Source organism: Corapipo altera, unplaced genomic scaffold (assembly GCF_003945725.1).
Source record: "Corapipo altera isolate COAL_440 unplaced genomic scaffold, ASM394572v1 1, whole genome shotgun sequence".
NCBI classification, from domain to species: Eukaryota; Metazoa; Chordata; class Aves; order Passeriformes; family Pipridae; genus Corapipo; species Corapipo altera.
The window spans coordinates 4,877,167-4,897,724 of record NW_020884873.1 but is presented as its reverse complement, the minus strand read 5'-3'; the positions used below and the strand labels follow the sequence as shown (position 1 = coordinate 4,897,724).

At 39.3% G+C, this 20,558-nt stretch overlaps 1 protein-coding gene across 5 annotated transcripts in view; it reads right to left on the bottom strand.

Annotated features, from left to right (window-relative positions):
* Nucleotides 1-20,558, bottom strand: part of MICAL3 (microtubule associated monooxygenase, calponin and LIM domain containing 3) — a 168,180-nt gene that overhangs the window by 92,798 nt on the left and 54,824 nt on the right. For all 5 annotated transcript variants that reach the window (XM_027665712.1, XM_027665685.1, XM_027665694.1 and 2 more), the window contains exons 2-14: nucleotides 16,592-16,967; nucleotides 10,999-11,206; nucleotides 9,439-9,555; nucleotides 8,631-8,732; nucleotides 7,909-8,064; nucleotides 7,290-7,390; nucleotides 6,452-6,709; nucleotides 5,741-5,856; nucleotides 4,415-4,541; nucleotides 3,858-3,951; nucleotides 2,583-2,730; nucleotides 1,104-1,300; nucleotides 101-213 (exon numbers count right to left, since the gene is read on the bottom strand). In XM_027665712.1, coding sequence (XP_027521513.1) covers nucleotides 101-213; nucleotides 1,104-1,300; nucleotides 2,583-2,730; nucleotides 3,858-3,951; nucleotides 4,415-4,541; nucleotides 5,741-5,856; nucleotides 6,452-6,709; nucleotides 7,290-7,390; nucleotides 7,909-8,064; nucleotides 8,631-8,732; nucleotides 9,439-9,555; nucleotides 10,999-11,206; nucleotides 16,592-16,855 — 2,001 coding nt within the window. In that variant the 5' untranslated portion in view covers nucleotides 16,856-16,967. The remainder of the gene's footprint in view (nucleotides 1-100; nucleotides 214-1,103; nucleotides 1,301-2,582; nucleotides 2,731-3,857; nucleotides 3,952-4,414; nucleotides 4,542-5,740; nucleotides 5,857-6,451; nucleotides 6,710-7,289; nucleotides 7,391-7,908; nucleotides 8,065-8,630; nucleotides 8,733-9,438; nucleotides 9,556-10,998; nucleotides 11,207-16,591; nucleotides 16,968-20,558) is intronic.

Here is a 20,558-nt window from a genome sequence, read left to right as displayed (position 1 = left end):
CAAACACATAGCAGATGCACACTTACACCTGCATTTTTAGTACCACTCCTTGGACAGGAGCCTGACAGACACAAGTGTTCCCAAGGCTGTCCATGGTTACCTTGGGAGTGCGTTTCCGAGAGATGCTCTGTCCCAGTTTGCTGAGGAAGGAGATGGGAGACTTGGTACTGGCAATTAGGGCAGCTTTTTCTTCTGCATTCAGGTCCAGACTATCTGTTAGGAAAAACAGGTAGAACAAGGGAATGCCAAGAAGTTTTCTTCTGTGGTGCTGTTATTAAATACACAACTGAAGGACTCACTGATTTTGTTTTAACATAAGTCTTTTTCTTAAATTCTCTGTACAAAATGACTAAAAATGTCTAGAATTAATACCTTTCTCAGCTACTCTTCCTTTTCATTTTGCCCAAATGAATTCTCCTTTACAGGGTTTATAACCACCCAGAATAAATGCTGTGTATATTTACTTTTATATTTAAAAAGCACCAAGATCATCAGTATTCTTAAAAAGAGTGCAGAGTTTTAGAAATAATACCCAACATATTTTTAAAAGGCTACTAAACCCACTTTTTTTCCCCCAACCAGAATAAAATACTTGAATCATCAGTTATAGAGAAAGATCTATAACAACATTATTAATATTAAAAGGTTGGCCCTATTAGTTTGGGTTAGGCAATTACATCTTTCAGTTCTAATCAAAGGTATTTTATTCCTCTTGGCCTGAAGTTAGTCTCAGCATTCACAGATTGTAAACAGGTATAACACTCAGCCAGTGTTTTGAAATTACCAACTAAACCACTACTAGCAAGGTATCTCACATTAGCTAAGAGAAACAAACCCCTAACAACAGTAAGAATGCAGAAGACTTATCTAGTAGTGCTGAAGGGAATTTAGAACTTTTGAGGACATTGCTGTGTATTAAATCTTTTTTCTGCTCTCAGTGCTGCTGATATGGTCTTTATCAGCACCAATAAGAAGTCAACTTTTTGTAGAGCTAGTGAGTGACCAGTATGAGTTCATGCAGCAGCAGCATGAAGGTAACTGAAGCCCACACATTGACCCTGAAGCTTTCTTTAAATCTGACAGAAGTGCCCCAAACTCCTTACCACTAGAAGGGATGGTGTCTTTGAACATCTCATAGAACTGTGTGAGGTACATCACCATGGACAGCTTATCTGGCTCTCCAACAGATGCCATTTCCTTTCCAGTCATAATGGGAGATATTCCAAACTCTTTTTCAGCGATGTCGAAGGCCAATTGGTTATTCTTCTCCACATCATGCTCATCCAAAGAATCAAAGTCTCTGCAAAGGGCAGAAAGAGGCCATGCACTGAATCAAGTAGAAACCAGTCTTCTGAAACAACTCAGGGATCCATCTCTTTTTTTCTTCCCCTCTCATCGAAATCTCTCAAATTTATTTGTCAGCAACCTGGTAAAGTTCATGCAACTTAATTACAGTGAACTTTAGCTCAAACATATCCTATTTTCATTTTTTTTTCTCCCCCTACAAACCCAGATTTTTTCTTGTTATGAAGTATTATCCTCTGAAACACATCTTCACTTCCTCCATTGCTGGAAGATTGTACTGTTTTCCGCTACATAAATTCTTCTGTGCGCTTGGAATTAAGTCTTCACTTTTTACCCCTTTTTTTCCTTGACTGATCCATATTTTAGTCCTTCTGGCTTTTACCAAAACTTGTAGAACTATATAAAGTCTTTATAAAAAGCTATAACTTGTAGAGAATTACATAAACCATTTTAAAAGTTATTTGAACTCTCCACAAGCCATAGGGCTATTAAACAGAGTACCTCAGGTTAACTCAAGTACACCAACACAGAAGTAATTCAGTGCACACAGAAGGGAATAACTACACAATTTTTCAGCATGCTTTACATTGGATTGTATCTTTAAATAGAGCTCTAGCATTTACTTTCTCTAATGTCCCTTTGGGAAGTTGAAGACATTTCAGATTTCAATTAAAGTACCAGGATCTTCGCTACTGTTACTTATTCGAGCCAGTGTTTTCCCATCTGAGAATCTGGGCACTGTTTTACCCAATATGTCATGTAAGGGGACACCTCTCATTCCCCCAAGCCACATGTCAGTGTACAAAGAGTAACAACACCTCTATTTACACTGTGGGTCACTACTTCCAAAAAGAGAAGCCTAAAAAGTTCTTTTTGAGTTACCGTTAAATAGGAAGTTTATAAAGGGCTGTGTAGATACTTGTTCATGAGAAATTTAACTGAATCTTTGAACTATTCCTCACTCACTTCACACACACATAAAAAAAAAATCTGCCAGTCAATAATGCCTCCCAGTCAGTCTCAATTTGAAGTTCAATTCTGCCAAATCATCCAGAAGGGAAAATGACAACACATTTATCTTCAAATTCATCAAGCTATCACAGCCTTCCACTCTGCTAGTGAATCACTGTACATTAGTTTCTATCAAGTTTAATTGAATTCATTTCAATCCATTTCTTCTTAAGTCACAAATGCATTGCCTCAATCTTCACATTATTAGTTCCAAACACCACTAATGTTCTGCCCTTCCCAGTTATCCGAAGCAGCCAATTACTCACATTAAGTCTGGACGGTATCTGTGGATAATGGCACACAAAGCTAAGCCACTTTTCCAAGACATTGTGAGATCTGTCACATTAACACCAGCATATCCATCGGTCTGCCTCTGGCACCAACTGAGCAATTTACTGGAGCGAGCTACAGACTCTGTAAAAAGAAAAACCAAAAAAATCACATTTTAAAATAAAAATGCACAACATTTCACAAATTCAAAATACAACATAAAACCCACGAGTCAACAAGGAAAACCTTAATGTAAAAAACAAGTTCCTTCTACAGTGGGTAATGAATGACAGGATTCTCATTAAAAATAAAAAAAAAAAAATAGTATCGTATGCATTTTAACTCCAAGAAAGTATTTTTCATTTGCTAAAAAGCAATTATCTAAGTTGTAACTTGCCAGACTTTTCACCCTACCCATTGTAAAAGAGCCCCAGGAAATATAAAACAGCTGCAAAGGCTTGTTAAGTATGATCAAAAGGACATACAGTAGCACAATGCTCCCTAAAGCCCAGATATACTATTTCCAGTGAAAGAACTACAAATGTACTTCTGTAACTTTTTTTCCCTTGAAAACTTTCCTTTAAAAGCACTGACCTGTTTTGACCTTGTCTTACAGCAAGATCTGATGAGATTACAGCCTAAAGGGACGTGGCTGCAGGGCAAAGAGCAGAAGACTACACAGCTATTCAGCAGTGAAAGGGAAGCTTAGCAGCAAAGAGCCACTCAGAGTCCCCGAACACTGCCTGGGCATCCAAGACAAGGCATGCAAAAGGAAAAGTTTGACATACCCCTCAGGGCAGAGACAAGTAGACAGATACTGAAATGCTTATCACAAGGCTTTCAGAATAATGCAAGCAAAGTGAAATTAAGAAAAGGAAAGCACAAATGTGAAAGTCTGCACAAGAAATACCTTCTGTTATGTTTGTAAGAATTCTGAGTCTACTGTTAGAGAGATTCAGTCTAGGCTTCTGCACTCTAAGCAAGGACATTGTTACAGATAAAGAAGGTGAAAAGAAATGCCTGTATAAGCAAATATGCTTAGAAATTTAACAGCATTATAAAGCAAGGGAAATTAGGCAAACAAAAATATATTTACATGCTAATGGAAACTTGAAAAACTGGAAACTCAGACTGTTGACAAAACAACTGCTGAATACATTTTCCAAACCAAGAGACTGATTAAATTATACTCTACAGCTATGCTGTTCTTCAGTTCCTGCACTGATCCAGCTCCAGAATACCAACAGGAATAGAACAGCAGCCAGGCCTACCATTTCGAGTCAGCTTTGGTGTCCTGGAGTTCACAAAGTTCTCTATTTCCAGGTGAATGTCTTTCAAGTCTCCTGTATTATACAAGTGCCGTACCTAAAATGACACAAAGAGGTTTCAAATGACCAACATGCCATGCACCCCAGATCCCTACAGAAACAGGCAGAGGACAATAAGGAGCCAACACAGGAAAGAAGACAAGTACACTTATGTAGCAGAAGTCAGAAGTGCAAGGATCAGCTCATCAGCACTGAACAGTCCAGCTGACTGCTGCTGCTCAGTGAATACCAAATTGCAAGGGCAGACTGCTAGACTAGTTTATTACAAAGAAAATGCACATGCACACACACACAGACACAAATTTATAGATTTCCTGTATCATTACAACTATCGAAATAAAAAAAATTCCTAAAACGGAATTTGTTAAAGTACAGAGGTCTACTGCTTCCACGTTATAAACACATATGGTCACTATCTGTCCCCAAAACACTATCACAGCTTCAGCTGAGGAAAGCCAATGCACATTACAAGCACTCAGAAGCACCATTTGTGCAGTTACCTGCTGTGGTCGCAGGAAGTTGACGTTGATATTGGGATAGCGGGTGGCAGGATCAATGCTGTAATGGCTGAAGTTTTTACTCACGTTCTCAGGGGTGGTCTGAGGCAGCAGCCTATAAATGCTTTCCCTTGGGAAAATAACAAAAAAAAAAAAGTCTGGGGTTTTGTTTTGGTTGCTTTGTTTGTTTTAAGTTTTGTGGTGGTTTTGGTTTTTTCGTGTTTGTTTTGGTTGGGTTTGTGTTTTGTTTTTTTGTTTTCTTGTTTGGTTTTTTTAAAGAGATGCATCACTACTACTACAGCTAAGTAAACTCTGAAGAGATAAACATTCAAATTAAAGATCTAACCACTTCAGACACTGCATAGCTAAGAGTCAGGATAAGCATATTAAAATCTGCAATTTAATAGAGCTCTAGAAAACAAAAGGAGGGAAGAAACAATGCACTAAGCATAACTGAAAGGGTTTCCCAGTACAATAAAGACATTGAGAGACTCAGGAAGAGGGCTACCAAGGAGACTGGAGCACTTCCCCTGTGAGGAGAGGCCAAGGGAACTGGGTTTGTTCAGAATGTAGAAGAGAAGGCTCAGGGAAGACCTTACTGCTGTCTGCAAACGGTTAATAGGAGAGTGATGGAAGTCTGGCTCCAAACTGCAACATTATTATCCTCATCATTTTTTTAAAAAATTCAAATGAACAGAATTTTATGTATGCATTGTGCTATTGAGCTGCAGTTGCTTAAGTCTACTCCATCTTTTAATTTCCTGAGTTCTGATCTCTAAGAGATCACCTTGAGTCATCAAGACAACACTCAGACAAAGATGATAAAAATATCAAGAACTCAATACTTCAAAGAAACACAAGATGTTGTCTGGTTTATATGAAACAAAGCGGTCAGTTTAGGAGAACATGAAAAAAAGCATGTCATAGCTTCCTTAAAAGGAAATACTAAAGAATATTCACAAGATAACAGGGGATGGCAAGAAGTTCTGTATCTGGTACTTTAGAGTCATCTGGTTTGCTATTGCAGGGCTGGTGACAGTAAGTTGGGCTCACTTTCTCCATGCAATGTCAATAAGCACCAAGAAAAGATTCCTCACCTAATCTTTTAAAACTAGGACCAAGAATAGATGCAACATTTCTTATTTCTATATATGTCAGTTTATTAGCTCCCTAGGAAATCTTTTCCTTCAATTATACCCTCAAGCATCCTCTAAAAACAGAGTCTGTACCTCCCATTCTGTCTATATACTTATACTAGAAGAAACTGCAATGAATGATGAGACATTGGAGGATTAGATTAAAACTCTAAGTACTCATTTTCTCTCTTACCTCTCTGCGAGAACTTCCAAAGGACTCGCTCCGAGAGACCAACTTCGTACCATCCAAGCAGAGTCCATGGCAGCCAAAAACCCCCTGGCTATTCCAGTTCCCATTGGCCAAAATGGCTAATATAGTTTACAAAAGAAAGAAAAAAAAAAAAGGCAGAGAAAGGAAAAGCATCAGTTAGGGAAGATTTTAAAGAAGTATCAAGTATGTATTCAGACAGTAACCTGCTGGGAAATTAGAGTTCAGTAATTAGCTTAAAGCCCCACTCCTCCTGGGTTAGAGGAAATCAGATGTATAGTGCATAGCTCATGAGCTCTCCCAAAGCCAATGTCCTTCTATTTCCAACAACAATTCCTAGCCCGGAGTGCCTTAACAGCTTCTCTTGAAGACTGTACTTTTTAACTAACTACAAAATGCTAACTATTCGCAGGCCCACAGTAGGTTCTGTAGAGTCAACTCGTCCCAACAAGAAGCAGATGGAACAGACACAACTTCAGAAAAAGCCCTGTGCACATTTTCTTAAGCAAGATCATTACCACGCTAAATATTCCGTTTTCCCAACACTCCTACCCTTCCTTCAAACCTCCCACTTTATTCTATAATAAACAGCAGCTTTCCCTACAGCGACACTCTCACAGGCAGCACGTATCTCAGTGATGGCCTGAGCTTGTGCTTCCATTCAGTGTTTGCACGCAGCGAGGTTAGAACACAAACCTCTAAGAGACTGTCCCCCACCAGCGCCACGAGCAGCTGGTGGCCGTTCTGCTCGCGCACCAGGGCGGCGTTCTCGGACGCGTACATGCACGTGAAGTCAAACATGGCCACGTCTGGCTGCCCATAGTGATTGATGGCGAAGTCCAGCGATGGCAGCTGCTGATTAGTGGAGAAGTCAGCTGCCTCCCTGGCATAGTTCAGCAGAGCCTCCTGGTCCACGTTTTCCCGTGAGAGCAATACCTCTGTGTCAGCGTGATCCTGCCAAAACCAGAAAAGTTAGAAGTGCAATGGTCAAACCCACAGGTTTATTTTAAGATTGGTACATAAGGTAGTTGGCATTAAAATTCTGACAAATCCACTGATACGGATCTGCCCTCTAATTTCTTTCATTCCTATCTGTGTTTATGCTTCCCAGAGAAAATCTATAAATCTTTTATTGCAAATAGTGATCAGTCCTGCTTGTATTTCTAACTGTGAAAGGGCTAAGAAACTTCTGAGCATTTTTCATTCCCATAAAATGAGGGAAGCTCAACTAAGCTATCAAACATTCTTTCAGCATATTTTATCTTAGCATGAACAAAACTCCCAAATCTACAAAGGGATACAAATTTGGAAAGGACAGGCTTTGTAACACTCTTCTGATAGCTTACAATACTTGAGAAGGGCATTAACTGCCCTTTAGAACACAACTGCATTTGTGTTCTAAAATACTGTATAAATACTGTATAAAAACATTACGTGGTGGAAGAAAAGCATGTTTCCCTTTTTTCACCATATCATATGAAAACTGTCACCAAAAATTTAGCTTATAGAGAATATAGGAGAAGTTAATACCCACATGCCGTATCACTCCTTTTTCCAACAAGCTCTGTTTTTTGGCAGTCATGACAAAGTAGTGTGTATCATCTTTGTAGTAGACAATGTTCTCCAAGTCAATGCCTTGTGACAGAACAAAAGAAATGGTAGTGAAGGAACAAGTTATGAGTTATGTGCAACACTAGAGCTCTATCAGAACGAAGTAAATTGAAACTGCACGGTTAGGAAGCCTCAGAGAGAGAATGCCAAATAACTTTCTCACATCCTTTTGATGACTTTAAAAATCTGAATTTTCAACAAAACCACAAACAGCACATTTCACCTGCATAAAGCTACCTCTTCTAAAAAACACATTTATCATCACTAACGTTTGCATTCAGATGAGGAATCCAAAAAGTTGAACTCAGGATTCAGTCTCTTCCCATTTAGGGCTCAGGTTTCCTGAAAACAATAAGTTCTCCACTTCTGAACAAAAATGACACACATCTGCTTTGCACAGCAGAACAGCTGTAAAAATAGGGAAGTCAGAAACAGCAATGACTGGCTTCCTTGCATACTGATTAAACACGATATCTGAGTTACAAAGTTTTATTAATAAAGACAAATCATTTTCACTGGCAATCTGTCAGCTGCTGGCAAACCTGTGGCTTCTCGTAGATCTTGGAAGAACTTCTGGTTGAATATGAAGGCCACACCGCTGATCTCTTCTACTTTGGCTTCAGCTGTGGTGTTGCGATTGATGAAGTTTGCTGTGATAGCAATTGCGAGTTTACCGCGGAATTCTTTTCGGCGAAACCCTGGGGGAAGGATAAAGTAGCACTGAAAAACAGAGCACACCTTCAGAGAAGGCTCAGTATGCCACAGACAGGTGCCCTCACAAAATAAAAACAGGGAAGGGATCTAATGAATTACAAATTCCTCCACGGAGGAAGCAACAATCGCTTCATCAGAAAAATAAATGCCCTGATGAGGGAAAAAGCCCCCCTCTCCCTCTCTCTCGTATCTTTTCTCAAAACTGCAATTTGCATAAAAATAATAATATGGGATCCTTTACTACACAGAGTAATTAAACACCTCAGTTCTTACACCCAAAAGAGCTACAACACTAATCAACTAAAGAAAAAAAAAAAAGTAAGAAAGGTTATCCAGATCAAAAAACCTAATTCCTTTCCTAGTGTATAGGAAGAGAAAAAAAGACAATCCAGGTATCTTTGATATAAATGGATTTTTATGTGAACTTTTAATCTCCCTTTCACTAGTCAAGTGTCCTTCCAGATGTTGATTGGCATATTAAAGGATGGTTTTGTTCTAACAAATTTAAGAGTAAGTTCTGTTTGAAAGCTAATTATGGAGTCAATATTACCTTCTAAGGTGTTCCTCCTGCCATCCCCTCCAATGATTACTTCAAACTCATACTCAGACACGGGATGGGTTTTGGGGTGGACCAATGCACGCCAACCTATTCCTGTTGATAAACTCCAAGTTAATGGCAATATAAACAGCAATGGTAACAGAACAAATACATAAAACCACTTCTTACCATCCATAATCCCTCCATCATATGGTCACTCTAGAAACCCTGCAGGACAGCTGCGTTGTTGACAGGGCTATTCCTGAGCTGTGCAGCCACTCCATGTGAACCAGAGACAGACATAGCTCTGGTAAAACTCCCCTGACTATTTCCTTTAAGGGTCACTGAAACTTTATAGCTCCTTTACTACCTATGCAATCAATAAAAAGCTGAAAAATAAGTAAGCCACCATCTACTGTGGTGATCAGAGAAGAGGGTTCACAATGATACTAAAAGCATAACAAGGATCATTCACTGTTATGAACATTCTCAGTGAATGTAAAGAAAGGAGTTGTTTCAAAATGTTATTTGGTAAGTCTAATAGGCTTAAATATTTTAGAATTACAATCTACCATGTCTTGGTCTATTTACTATCGTGCAGTACTTCCGGTGACTTTGTTTCATATATTAAGTAGTTCGGATTTGTCACTAGAAAAAAAAAAAATCCTACTAAAAATCCAAGCAAAAAGGGATTAATAACTGTTCTTATTAATGGAGCACGAGGAAAAGACTTAAGGTCATAAGCAGGGTTAAGGAGTAGGAGTCTGTGTATCCTACCACAACTTTCCCATTCTCTACCACCCATTTCAATGCTACTTGCTTTCATTCTCCTGATCCTCTGGAGGGTAAACAAGCCCCCGAAACTCCACATTGACATGGATCTCTATTCCCAAGATCAAGGCAACCTTCAAAAGGATAAGCTGGAGCTGACGGATACCTGCAAAAAAGTAAACATTAAAGAAATCAAAGAAAAAGAAAAGAGCACAAGATGCCTATGTGTGTCTGTGTGACATAACTAATAAACTGATTTAAAGGACAGTTGCTGTTTTCTTTTCCCCCCACTGCGTTCCCAGCACTTCTCAGCACCAGTGTGGAATATATCACAACATGCCAAGAAACTTCTATATAGTTGAAAACCCAATCCTCTTCAAAGAATGAAAAGTAAGTAATTTTTTGGATGTTTTAGTCTCTAAATCAGCAACAGGGGAAACAACCAGAACACGCTCTGCAGGAGAGAGAGGGAAGACAGCACAAGCAGGACTGCACTTGTCACAGATGGCAACGAGCCACGTGATCAGCCTGGCTGTGATACCAACCTGCACCTTCATCCCAACACCTTGAGGGCATATTAAGTTTCTCACCACCTCTTCCCTCTTCATTTTACATAGGTAGTGGGTATGAAAATGACAGTGTGCAAACTCTGCTAATTTGAAGGAAGACACCTCACTGTCATATTTCAGATACTGAAGTGAAAAACTCCTCCACCTACACACTAAATTTCAGCTGTGTTGATACACAAAAGAAGATAACAAGCAATAAGTACTGAAAGAATAAAACTGACAAGAAATTGGAAGAAAAAAGCAATCTGCAAGACTGAAGTTCTGAAGATGTTCCAGTTTTAGCATTCACTGCCAAATTAAAAAAAAAAGTGGAGAACAAGGACTAGTGGGCAAAACCTGGCTCTGTCATGTACAATAACTTTCAGGGAGAAAAAGAAAAAAACAGAAGAATTAAAAGAAAAATATTAATTCCTGCTCTACCAAAGCATTCAGCTTTCAAAGGAGACTGATTTCTCAGAATCTGAGAATCATCAAAATTATTCTGCATTTTAACATGTAAACCTCTATTTAATCAGAACTTATTCATAGGCTGGCAGAGTTCTTTAACATATCTTCATCACTTCCAAAAATTAACAAAGCCAAAACTGTTCCTCCTTTATCCAGATCGACATTCACAAGAATGTTCAAAAACATTCACTAATTTTTCCTTTTTACAAGTCCCTTACAACATGCAAGGGAGACAGAATAATGTGGCAGCTGCAGGAACGTATCAGAAAAACAGAAAAATTATCCATCAAAAATGAAAAAAAAAAAAAAATGTTTAAACCTTCTGTGTACTTTTCAACGTAGGAAGAAGATATGCCTTGGGAACGCATAAATGATGAGAGATACATTTTGCCTGTGTGCTGATCTCATGACAATGTATTTCTTTCACATCCAGGTCTAGCCCAAAATGCAGGATGCAAAGGTAACACTGAATTGTACCATAAGGACTTGAAAGCAGTGGTTGGGGTAGGCTGAATTTTAATTACCCCATGCCCTCACCCACTTTTCCCCAGTGCAGAACAAGTGCTGCTGTGTCCAGCAGCTGCTGTACTTACTGATATGGTCTATGGATCCCGCACAGAATTTGCCGTAAAACTTTTTGGCGCCAAGACCCCTCAGGTCGTGAATGGTGAACGGCCACAAGTGCAGCACGTTATTGCGGGAAAAGGCATCCCTCTTTTCTATGACCACCACCTTGGCTCCCAGGAATGACAGGTCGATGGCTGTACGAAGGCCACAGGGTCCAGCCCCAATTATCAGACACTGCAAAACAACCAGCACAGAGTAACTTTACAGTCCTAGGAGGAAATAGGTGTTTTTACCACAGTTTCCAAGCATCCCACGGCTCTTAGGAGCAAGTGCTCTTTGTCTGCAATATCAGCTGAAATTTCAGATCAGTCTTTCTATTGTTACCTGGCCAAGTTCTGCCACTGATATGGTTAAAGCAGTAACCGCAACCTAAAAATAAAGCACATTCCAGAGCAGAGAAAAGCCTTGGGAAGCAGGCAAGTAAACTGCCTGCGTGCAACCCTTGTTCTAAGAAGAGCTGCCAAGGTGTACTCTCCAAGCTACGTAAGTACTTGGAGACCAGCAATATGTCTAATGGCTTCTCCCTCCTCCCTTCCATAACGTTTTTTTTTGGTCTTAAAAAAAAAGAAGAAAAAAAAAAGGCAATGACAAGTTTTCCTTTCATCTTCCAAAGCCTGAGCTGGCCTTTCTTAAGAATATCTTCAATAGCATAAACACATGCAGATAAACACATGAGATGCTAATGCTTCTATAAACATCATCATTTAGAGTAAGACAGACAGTAGCTAAGCTAGAGCACTAACTCATCCCTATGTTGGTGCTTCTACTACTGCAGCTAAGGAAACTTCAGGGAAGTAAACACAGTGCAAATACAAACTTTGTGTGACTGCACAACTTTTATCAAAATATGTTTTTCTCCAATCCAACCTTTGTCATATAAAAGGTCTTTCACCTTCTCATATCTTTCTCTGCTCCACTCACAAACATTATCAGACACTAATAAATAACTTGAGAATGAAAATACATGCAGTCTAGTGTTGACTTTCTACTCTCTGAGACGTGATAGAGCAAAACTTCTTTTAAGATTAAAAAGCCAAGATAGTCAGCTGATAATTCTTACCCACAGAAACCGAGGTCCATGGAGAAAGCTGGTGTTGGTATGTGATTTCTCATAAATACAGAACACAGTCCATTTTGTTCTATCATTATTGCACTTTGATTTCTACCGAGTACAAACCACATCCACAGAATAAAGACCAGTCACAGGGGTGACTGCTTCTGCCATGCGATTATTTTCCAGATCCTTACATATCTTTATGGCTGGACAGAAAAGCTCCTTAAGAAATTCTTAAGTATGCCAAAACTTAACCAGAAACCAATGTTCTGAGAAACAGCCTATCCCAAACCAAAACTGTGTTTGTTGGTCATCCCCATACGACAATTTTTACAGGTTGTCACATTCTCACCACTTATTGACTGAGCCATAAATTCTGCAATAATGTGAAACTGCAAATATAAAGCCTGAATGAGGAAAAACCAGTACAGGTTACATCAGTGACGACACAACAACTGACATGCAAATTCAAAGTAAGACTGTGTAAGATAAGAAGTCACATAAATTTGAGGGCAGAGATCCAAGTCCAGAAGAAAGGGAAGGGAATAATAACACCATTGCTTCTTTAGTAGCTTCAGGAATTTGGAGGCATTTGGGACAAAAGGCAAGCACAACCCCTGCACTAATAAATTCCTAAACAGACTTGGATATTGAACACATGTCTGTCGTGTAACTTGTTAAAAGGGATACTCAATTAGGACCTAATATGATCTTCAATTTGATATTGTTTTATTTGTAGATAAGTAACTCTTGAACAGCATTTGGTCTAAATTTTTTTAAACTTCTAAGAAAATCAGCTGAGTGTATCATATTTATCCAGGTAATAATCGTGCTTGTCTGACAACTACAAACTTCAAAGAGCCTGGATTCAATAAGCAACAAGAACACACTGAGTTGGGTGGTTTTTGTTCTTTGATAATTTTCCACATATAAAATAGTTACAATGGAGTACACAACAGCAAAGGAATTTTACTAAAATGTGACAATTCAAACTCAGGTCTACATAATCAAATTAGAAACTAATTGTCTGCAATTTTGTCACAGAAACATTTTTTGTTGTTGTAGTTCTTTGTAATCATCTCTCTACCCCAACAGAAGGATATGGTTAACGACATCTAGGTTATGTTTAAGATTCTAGATGTTCTGAAAGTAAAATATATGATAATCAGTGAAGTAATTCATGGTCAAAGTTGCCTTTTTTTTTTCTTTTACCATCAAGAAAACATTAAATTATGTTGTTATAAGACATAACAAGTTTTAAGTACAATTAAAAATAGAAGAAAAGATTCTTTTCCACCTCTAATGCTTCTTCCAGTTTCAGATCTCTTGTAGAGTCCCACCTTCTGATACTCTGTCAGACCACAGTAACTACATGAGATGCCAAGTACAGCCAAATATAGGCAGCTACTGTTGTTCCTTCTTCCCTTTCCCCTCAATGACTCCAAGGAATTGCTGCAACTCCCTGCACTGGAGCTGTCTCACCCCTCAGAAACGCTTCTTGCTCAAGATCTTTCAGACAGATTATATTAAGTTTCCAGTAACAATGCCATGGTAATGGAACATTAAAGGCAAACTGAAATCCTGTATTCTCTGTATAACCAATGAAGAGAGAGCACCATTTGTAATTATTTACTTTTGAACAACTCATTATGTCCAAGACTTGCTTTCACATACTCTGATTATCTGGATTCTGGTAAGCCTGGACGCTGGTCATGTGCACAAACTGCCCAACTCCAGGCTCAGCACCTCATCCCTGACCAATTTTTAAATGGGAAATTAAGAGCTACACTGCAGAGGATGAGAAATCAGAACTGGTGTACGTTCCAAGTGTACAACAGCCAAACTGTAGTAATGACTGACTTCTGTTCTGATAACATGGGTAATACCTAATCTTTATTTTAAATTCTATCATCTCTACATGCCCACTTAAATTGCTGTATCTTTTAATCAGTGGTTTGCAAATTACATTAAACATTAGGAATATAAAACTAAGTGAGTTAGGAAACATCAAATCAGATATGAGTCAGTTCTCAAAAGGCCTCTGCTTGGAACAGTTATGATTCTCTCTTAGGAATTACATATAAATATTTAACAGCAGATACTGTTAGGATAGGAAACAAGCAATTAATAGAAACATATACAAAAATATAAAAAGAATACATCCAAATTTTTTAAACTAAATTTCACTTTCTCTCAGCTACTGGTTTAACTACTCAAAATGGTGAGAATCTCAAATCCAGCCCTTTATGTTTCTGATTAGGGGCAAAGGGGTGTGCCAGTTTTAATTTATTAAAGACAGTTGGTTACATAATTTTTTCAAAGCACATCCTTGTCAGATTTTTTTTAAGGCTCAGTACTCCTCTGCATCTTCAGATATTCTTTCACAGCACAATCTGAAGGACTTCCCTCATTTCTCTCACTATCACCTTCCCATGGGGCTTCACCTGCTGTCTCTTGTATGATCCTCCCTCTACAAATTGTCTTTGCATCACCTCATTCACAGACACTGCTTCAATCAGCTTGTCAGTGCTGTCAATTCACAGAACTTCTCCAACTCAAGAGTTGGCTACTTTTTGTCCAAGTTAAAATCCTTACCTTTCTGACATTTCCTTATGGCTACCTAGTTGTCAGTTCAAACCCCAACACGACCAAATGGAGCTCTAATGTCCTTCTAAACTCAGTTCACCACTTCCCTTCTCTATAAATGTCACATTCAATTTTCTGAATGCCTTTCATAGCTGGATGTCACCCTCCACTCACATCTATTTTTTGTATGCTGTCACAATCGAGCACTGTCCACCTATCCTTCCATTAAATCTCTTCTTCCACGTTGCACCTCTATTATTGAAGCAACCATTTTCCTCAGTGTTAACAAACAACATTGCAGACTAAGATATATTCGGAGCACAGGTGTAAAAGTCATTCTTACAGCCTATTATTCAAACAAGTTAAAAGGCCTCTGCATCTTCCACAGCTCCCTCAATCTCTTTCTCATTAAAATAAAAACCACCTGACCTCATTTCACAAACTTTTAGCACCTTAATTCAGTTCTACCCATCATGTTTCATTCCAAATAAGAGCAATTCCTGAATCCAATGAATGTACAGTGCAATCAATTATTCAGAAAAAAACAATTTGGAATTTTCTCTAAAACATCCCATAGTGTTGGGAAGGTTTATTCCTAAGTATACACAAAATCCACTACATTTATCTTGCTATAATTCCTTCCTTTCTTATGCTGCCTGAAAAATGTAAACCTTAACAGTGGTTGTACTTTTGAGGTGTTGAAGCTACTGCCCACCATGACAGTGCCCAATTGTTCCATTTTCAGTTTACCAAGTTATTGTAGTAATGCATTATAAGTGCCTCCCTTCATATGAAAATGGCCACTGAAAAGCAGAACAGAATAAACAATTAAGAAACTAACACAATTTTCTAATATCTAGTTGAGAATTAAACTTCACTCCACAGATCTGAAATTACCTACTCTAAACTAGAAATATTTCCCCCTCTGTTCTCTACTGAGGAACTAGTCATTTACTCCTCCAATTAAAATATTTCCTTCTCTCAGAAGGTGAATATTCAAAAGAAGCAGCAGCATCTATTGTTCTCAATGAAGGACAGAATCCTGTATAAATTTTATAGTGTTCAGTACTATTTGCCTCTTTTTTAAAAGGAAAAATGCTTGATTATTTACAAAAACAACATATTCTATTCACATTTTGATAAAGGATATAAAGAACTGCTTTCAGTAACCACAAAACAAATAAATAAGATCATACTGCACAGTCCAACTAGAGTGCAGCACATAAATGCCAGCTCACAATAATTCAGGTTAGAAAAAAAGTAAAATGCTCTGTGTGTGTGTGTATGTAAAACAGGAATTCCTACAGTAAATACCACACATACCAACCTTTTAAAAGAAATTGGTATGAGTTTCCAGGGCATTTTTTTTTCTTCTTTGAATCTGGAATATAAATGATCGTTTTCTAAATAACGGAAAACAGGATATTTTACCCAATTGGCAGGAAAGTTTATTTTTCTTCAGAGAGTCATGAGGTTTTTCAAATTAAAGTTGGAAATTTCCAAACATGCATATTTTGTACCTAGACTCCCAACAGCACGCCCCTGTTGCTGACTAGTAAAAAATGCGAAAAAAAGTCTACCGAGATTAAAGATTTACCAATTAAGATTTCCTAAGCCATCTATAGTATTGATGCCACAAAAATGCACAACAGAGGAATCTGCAGGCTGCTTCTCCTGAATAAGTGACAAATACTCAGGTGGGTAATCAAATCTTGTAGTGGCAAACAGAATTTCTGATTGCTGGTCAAACGCTCACACGTTGTGGTTATATTATAAATACATGTATGAGAACATTCCTGAGTCTCCTCCAGCATTAGTGACACCAAGCAAACATATTTTTACATCCAGACACTGATACTGTGTGTTCCAGAGACAAAGAGGGTAATAGTTGTTTTGACCACGGTGAGTGTATCTCTTACCTTCGTGTTGGCGCACGCTTTCCCTTTCTTATAGTCCTTATGGCTGCCTCTTTTATCCAATTTGGCCCATAAGGCTTTGGCTTTCCAGTAATTGAGCTTGGATTTGAGTTTGTGATAGAAGGAACGATAGTCCTTCGGCTTTAGTTCTAAGTAGTCACAGAGCTCTTGGAAAGCCTTGAGAGTCCCCTTGCAGGTGGAAGCCTGGACAAATCTGTCGAAGAGAACATGAGCCTGGTTCACCTTCTCGTTCTTACTCTCCTCCATGCTTCACACGTTGCAGCTGCCCTGGGGGGCAGCTGTTCTCATCCAGTCTGCCAGACTTCCCAGTGTTGCTCTGCTGAGCCACTTTCACCTCTGGCTTCCAAGCATTATCAACCTAAAAGATAAAAAGAAGAAAATGTAACTTAGTTTGCTCTTTTATTTTCTTTCCAAAATTTTGTCTAACCCTGCCGAACTGAGAGCCCAGATTCTCAGTAATTACTAATGCATCAGTCCTAAGTAAGTCAACTGATTGATACCCCGAGGATTTCTGACCAAGCTTGCTGAAGCAGAGCCTTCCAGAGCTCACTGAGCCCCACTGCAGACAGTGGGACATCTCACCTCTGTTAAATCACAAAATACTTTAACCTGAGCCAGTGCCTTGGAAGTTACATCAAAACTCATTTCAAACAAACAGCAGAGAAGTCACAAGTAAACTGGTAGATGTTACATGATGCCTGGAAGAGGGCAGAGGTTGTGAAAACAAAAGATGCAGACCCACTGATGTCGCAGTTTACTGTGTAACAAGCACAGGAATAGTTATGTGCTGGTCTTAAAGATACTGCTACCACAAAGTACTTCAAGAGTTGGTACTGCATCAGTAAAATAAGCTTTGGTTCTTTCATTCTAAAAAGACATGCTCATGATAAATAGAGAAGAGGAAAGAGGATGGCATAGCACATAGTCTTGCAAAGACTGGGTTTTGTACAGTGATGGCTACTGTGATCCTAAAAAAGTTAAACCTGCTAAGAGCAATCAATTGCTTAAGAAAAGATGTCGAGACTGAAAAAAGAAAGCCTGTCTGTGTTGCATCAAGCACTGTAAACATTCCCCTTACCTAAGGCCTATGCAATTATTTCTGTCAGTAGGTGAGCAGCATTAGAGCGAAACGTGGCTGATACATGACCCTTGTAAGATTCTCATATTAATTCCTCCATTCTGTGGGTTTCGACTTCTTTTGATATGCAGGCCCATACAAAATTTTAGGGGGTAGTTGGGGTCTAGTTTAATCTGCTGAGGCAGATTACACATGCTCTCATGAGCTCTGCTACTCCTAGTTGCCTTTCTGGGATCCCTCAGAAGCAGCCTGCAGAATTACAGAATTAATTGTTTGGCTCACAATTAGAGATTTTGTTTAAAGAATAGTTATTTTCTCTTCTCCTCTCTCTTTCTTTTATATACAATAAAGTTTTTTTCTTTCTTTTATACATAATACTAAGTACATACATAGACTAGATTACCCTGTTCCCTAAGAAAGAATAGTTCTGTTTGCCTTCAGATAAGAAGGCAGCATGGGAACGTATGCAGGAACTATGGAAGTAAAAGCATTTCTGAGGTGCTTTTTGTCCTTTGGTTTTTTTGCAAAGGGTATTAAAGTAAAAAAGGAAATATGTGGACTCGAATAAAACTTTTTAGTTTCTCACCAGCTCTTTTCCTGCTTCCAACAGACAGGAAGCCAAGTCAAACATTACAGCTCATGTCTCTTCCCCTCCCGTATGACAGCTCTGCAGCAGTTTACTTGGGCACTCCTGCTTTTCAGCCTAACATGGTATTTATTGTTTATGTTCAGAAATAGCAAAGGAGACCTGAAAACCTTTACTTACAGCCAGAAATTGATGTTTTTAAAAATAAAATTTCCTAGAGAAGCCACAGTACAACAATGGGTTATACTGTAGAATGCAATTCTAACTTTATTAGGACAACTGTCTCAGAAGATTCAGTATACATTAAGCTGTTTTTCTAACTGGCTTATGGTGATGCCATGCCCATATCAGTACTGCTCACTAAGCTGGATGGAACTGCTTTCCTTATTTTTAATCTTAACTTCACTGTTGTGAAGCTGGAAACACACTCCAGGCTTGTGCCTCAGAGAACTGCATTACTGCAGAGTCTAAATCATAGAATCATAGCATGGTTTGGGTTGGAAGGGACCTTAAAGATCATCTAGTTCCAACTCCCTTGCCATGGGCAGGGACACCTTCCAATACATCAGGTGGCTCAGAGCCCGGCCTTGAACACTGCCAGGGATGGGGCATCCAGTACTTCTCTGGGCAACATGCTCCAGTGCCTCGAAACCATCACAGGGGAGAATTTCTTCCTCATATGCCATCTAAACCTGCCCTCTTACAGTTTGAAGCCATTCCCCTTGTCTTATCACTACAAGCCCTTGTAAAGAGTCCCTCTCCAGCTCTTGTGACCCTGTTACGTACTGAAAGCCTGTGTCTCCTCTTCTGTTATCAAGAAGAATATTATAATGAACTCCAACAAAACACCTCTAACACTGAAGTAGTTTCAGTGTGTTTGTGTAACATAAGCACAATAAAATACCAACAGCCTAAAGTCACATGCCTCATTAGTCAGCACAACCTCCCAAGTTGAATGCTATTCTCTTACATTCCCCCCACCTCTTGCAGGCCACTCTACCACCCAAACACTCACTTTACGGCAGTGCTTTGGGTCACTGAGACTTCTTAAGAAAGAACAGTAGAAGTTACATGACCTAAATTAAGCAGAGTCACAAATTAGGTCTCTGAGTCCACAGTCCAGTACTGATATATCCAGATGTAAGGATAGCATAGGAATCATTCCTTACTCTTCCTTCTCCTGCACCTTTTCACCAGAGGAGTTAAGGCAGCACCGGTTCTGCGCTGCTCAGGGAGATCTCAAAATTAAAACTCAAACTATTGTAATTCTAGGAACTTACTGCTTTGTGTTCAAGGTTGGCCAAGCCAGGAGACAAACCTGCAGACAGCAGGTCATTTCAGACAGCACATCCCAAGTGACACGTTAGCACAGCAGCTCTGCCGACATCCCGTTCCACACAGGCTGGGAAGTCAGTTATGCCCACAGGTCAAACACCAAGGCTCCAGTCACCGCAGTGTCACTCCCTAGAACTCTGCATTCCTGATGTAAACACCCATAGGCCTTGGAACACGCCAGCAACACGTCAGAGAACATGGAAATTACAGGAGGAAAGCAAGGGCAGGCAAGAATTATTTGCCAGGTTTCCAGGGTATTCGTACGCCTTGCCGGCTGTTCTGCAAGTCTGCAGTATCCTGCATGTTTTGTCTCGAGGCAGCTGATTGCTGACTCAGAAGCTCTGTGAATTCCTTGGCTGCAGTGTTGGGCGAGGAAGACAAAGCCCGTGGAAAAATGCATGCAAGAACAGCGTTCATGTTGCTATTTACAATAATAGCATGAGGTTGTCACTGACTCACGGCTGAAAGTACGCTCAGGATCTCCAGCACTCGCCCAGGACAAAACAAACCAATGAAAAACAGAGATGCAGGCAATGAATAATTCCAGGTGGTGGTTCCTTCCCACAGCCACCACGGATGCAGGAATATGAATATTTTACCAAATGGGTACACGGGAAAGAAAGCCCAGTGCCCTACTTCTGCCGAAAGATAAGAGACAAGAGAGATTCTGCAGAAGCTACACATCATGAATTTGGTTGTACAAACTGAAGTTCTGCAGCAAGTGTTGCAAATGCAGGGCTCACATGTTCCAGGCAAATAAACACACCCATTATAGGAGTCACCACCCCCCCTTTTCCATCCTAATTTTGTTAGAAGTGCTCATTCAAACAGTGACTTAGAAAAAAATAAAGTAATATGGGAATGTATTTTTCAGCAATCTTCTCCTGTTTGTTTTTTTTCCCCCCCATCAGAAACTATTGAGTTAATTCAATCTACATTCATGGCTTGTT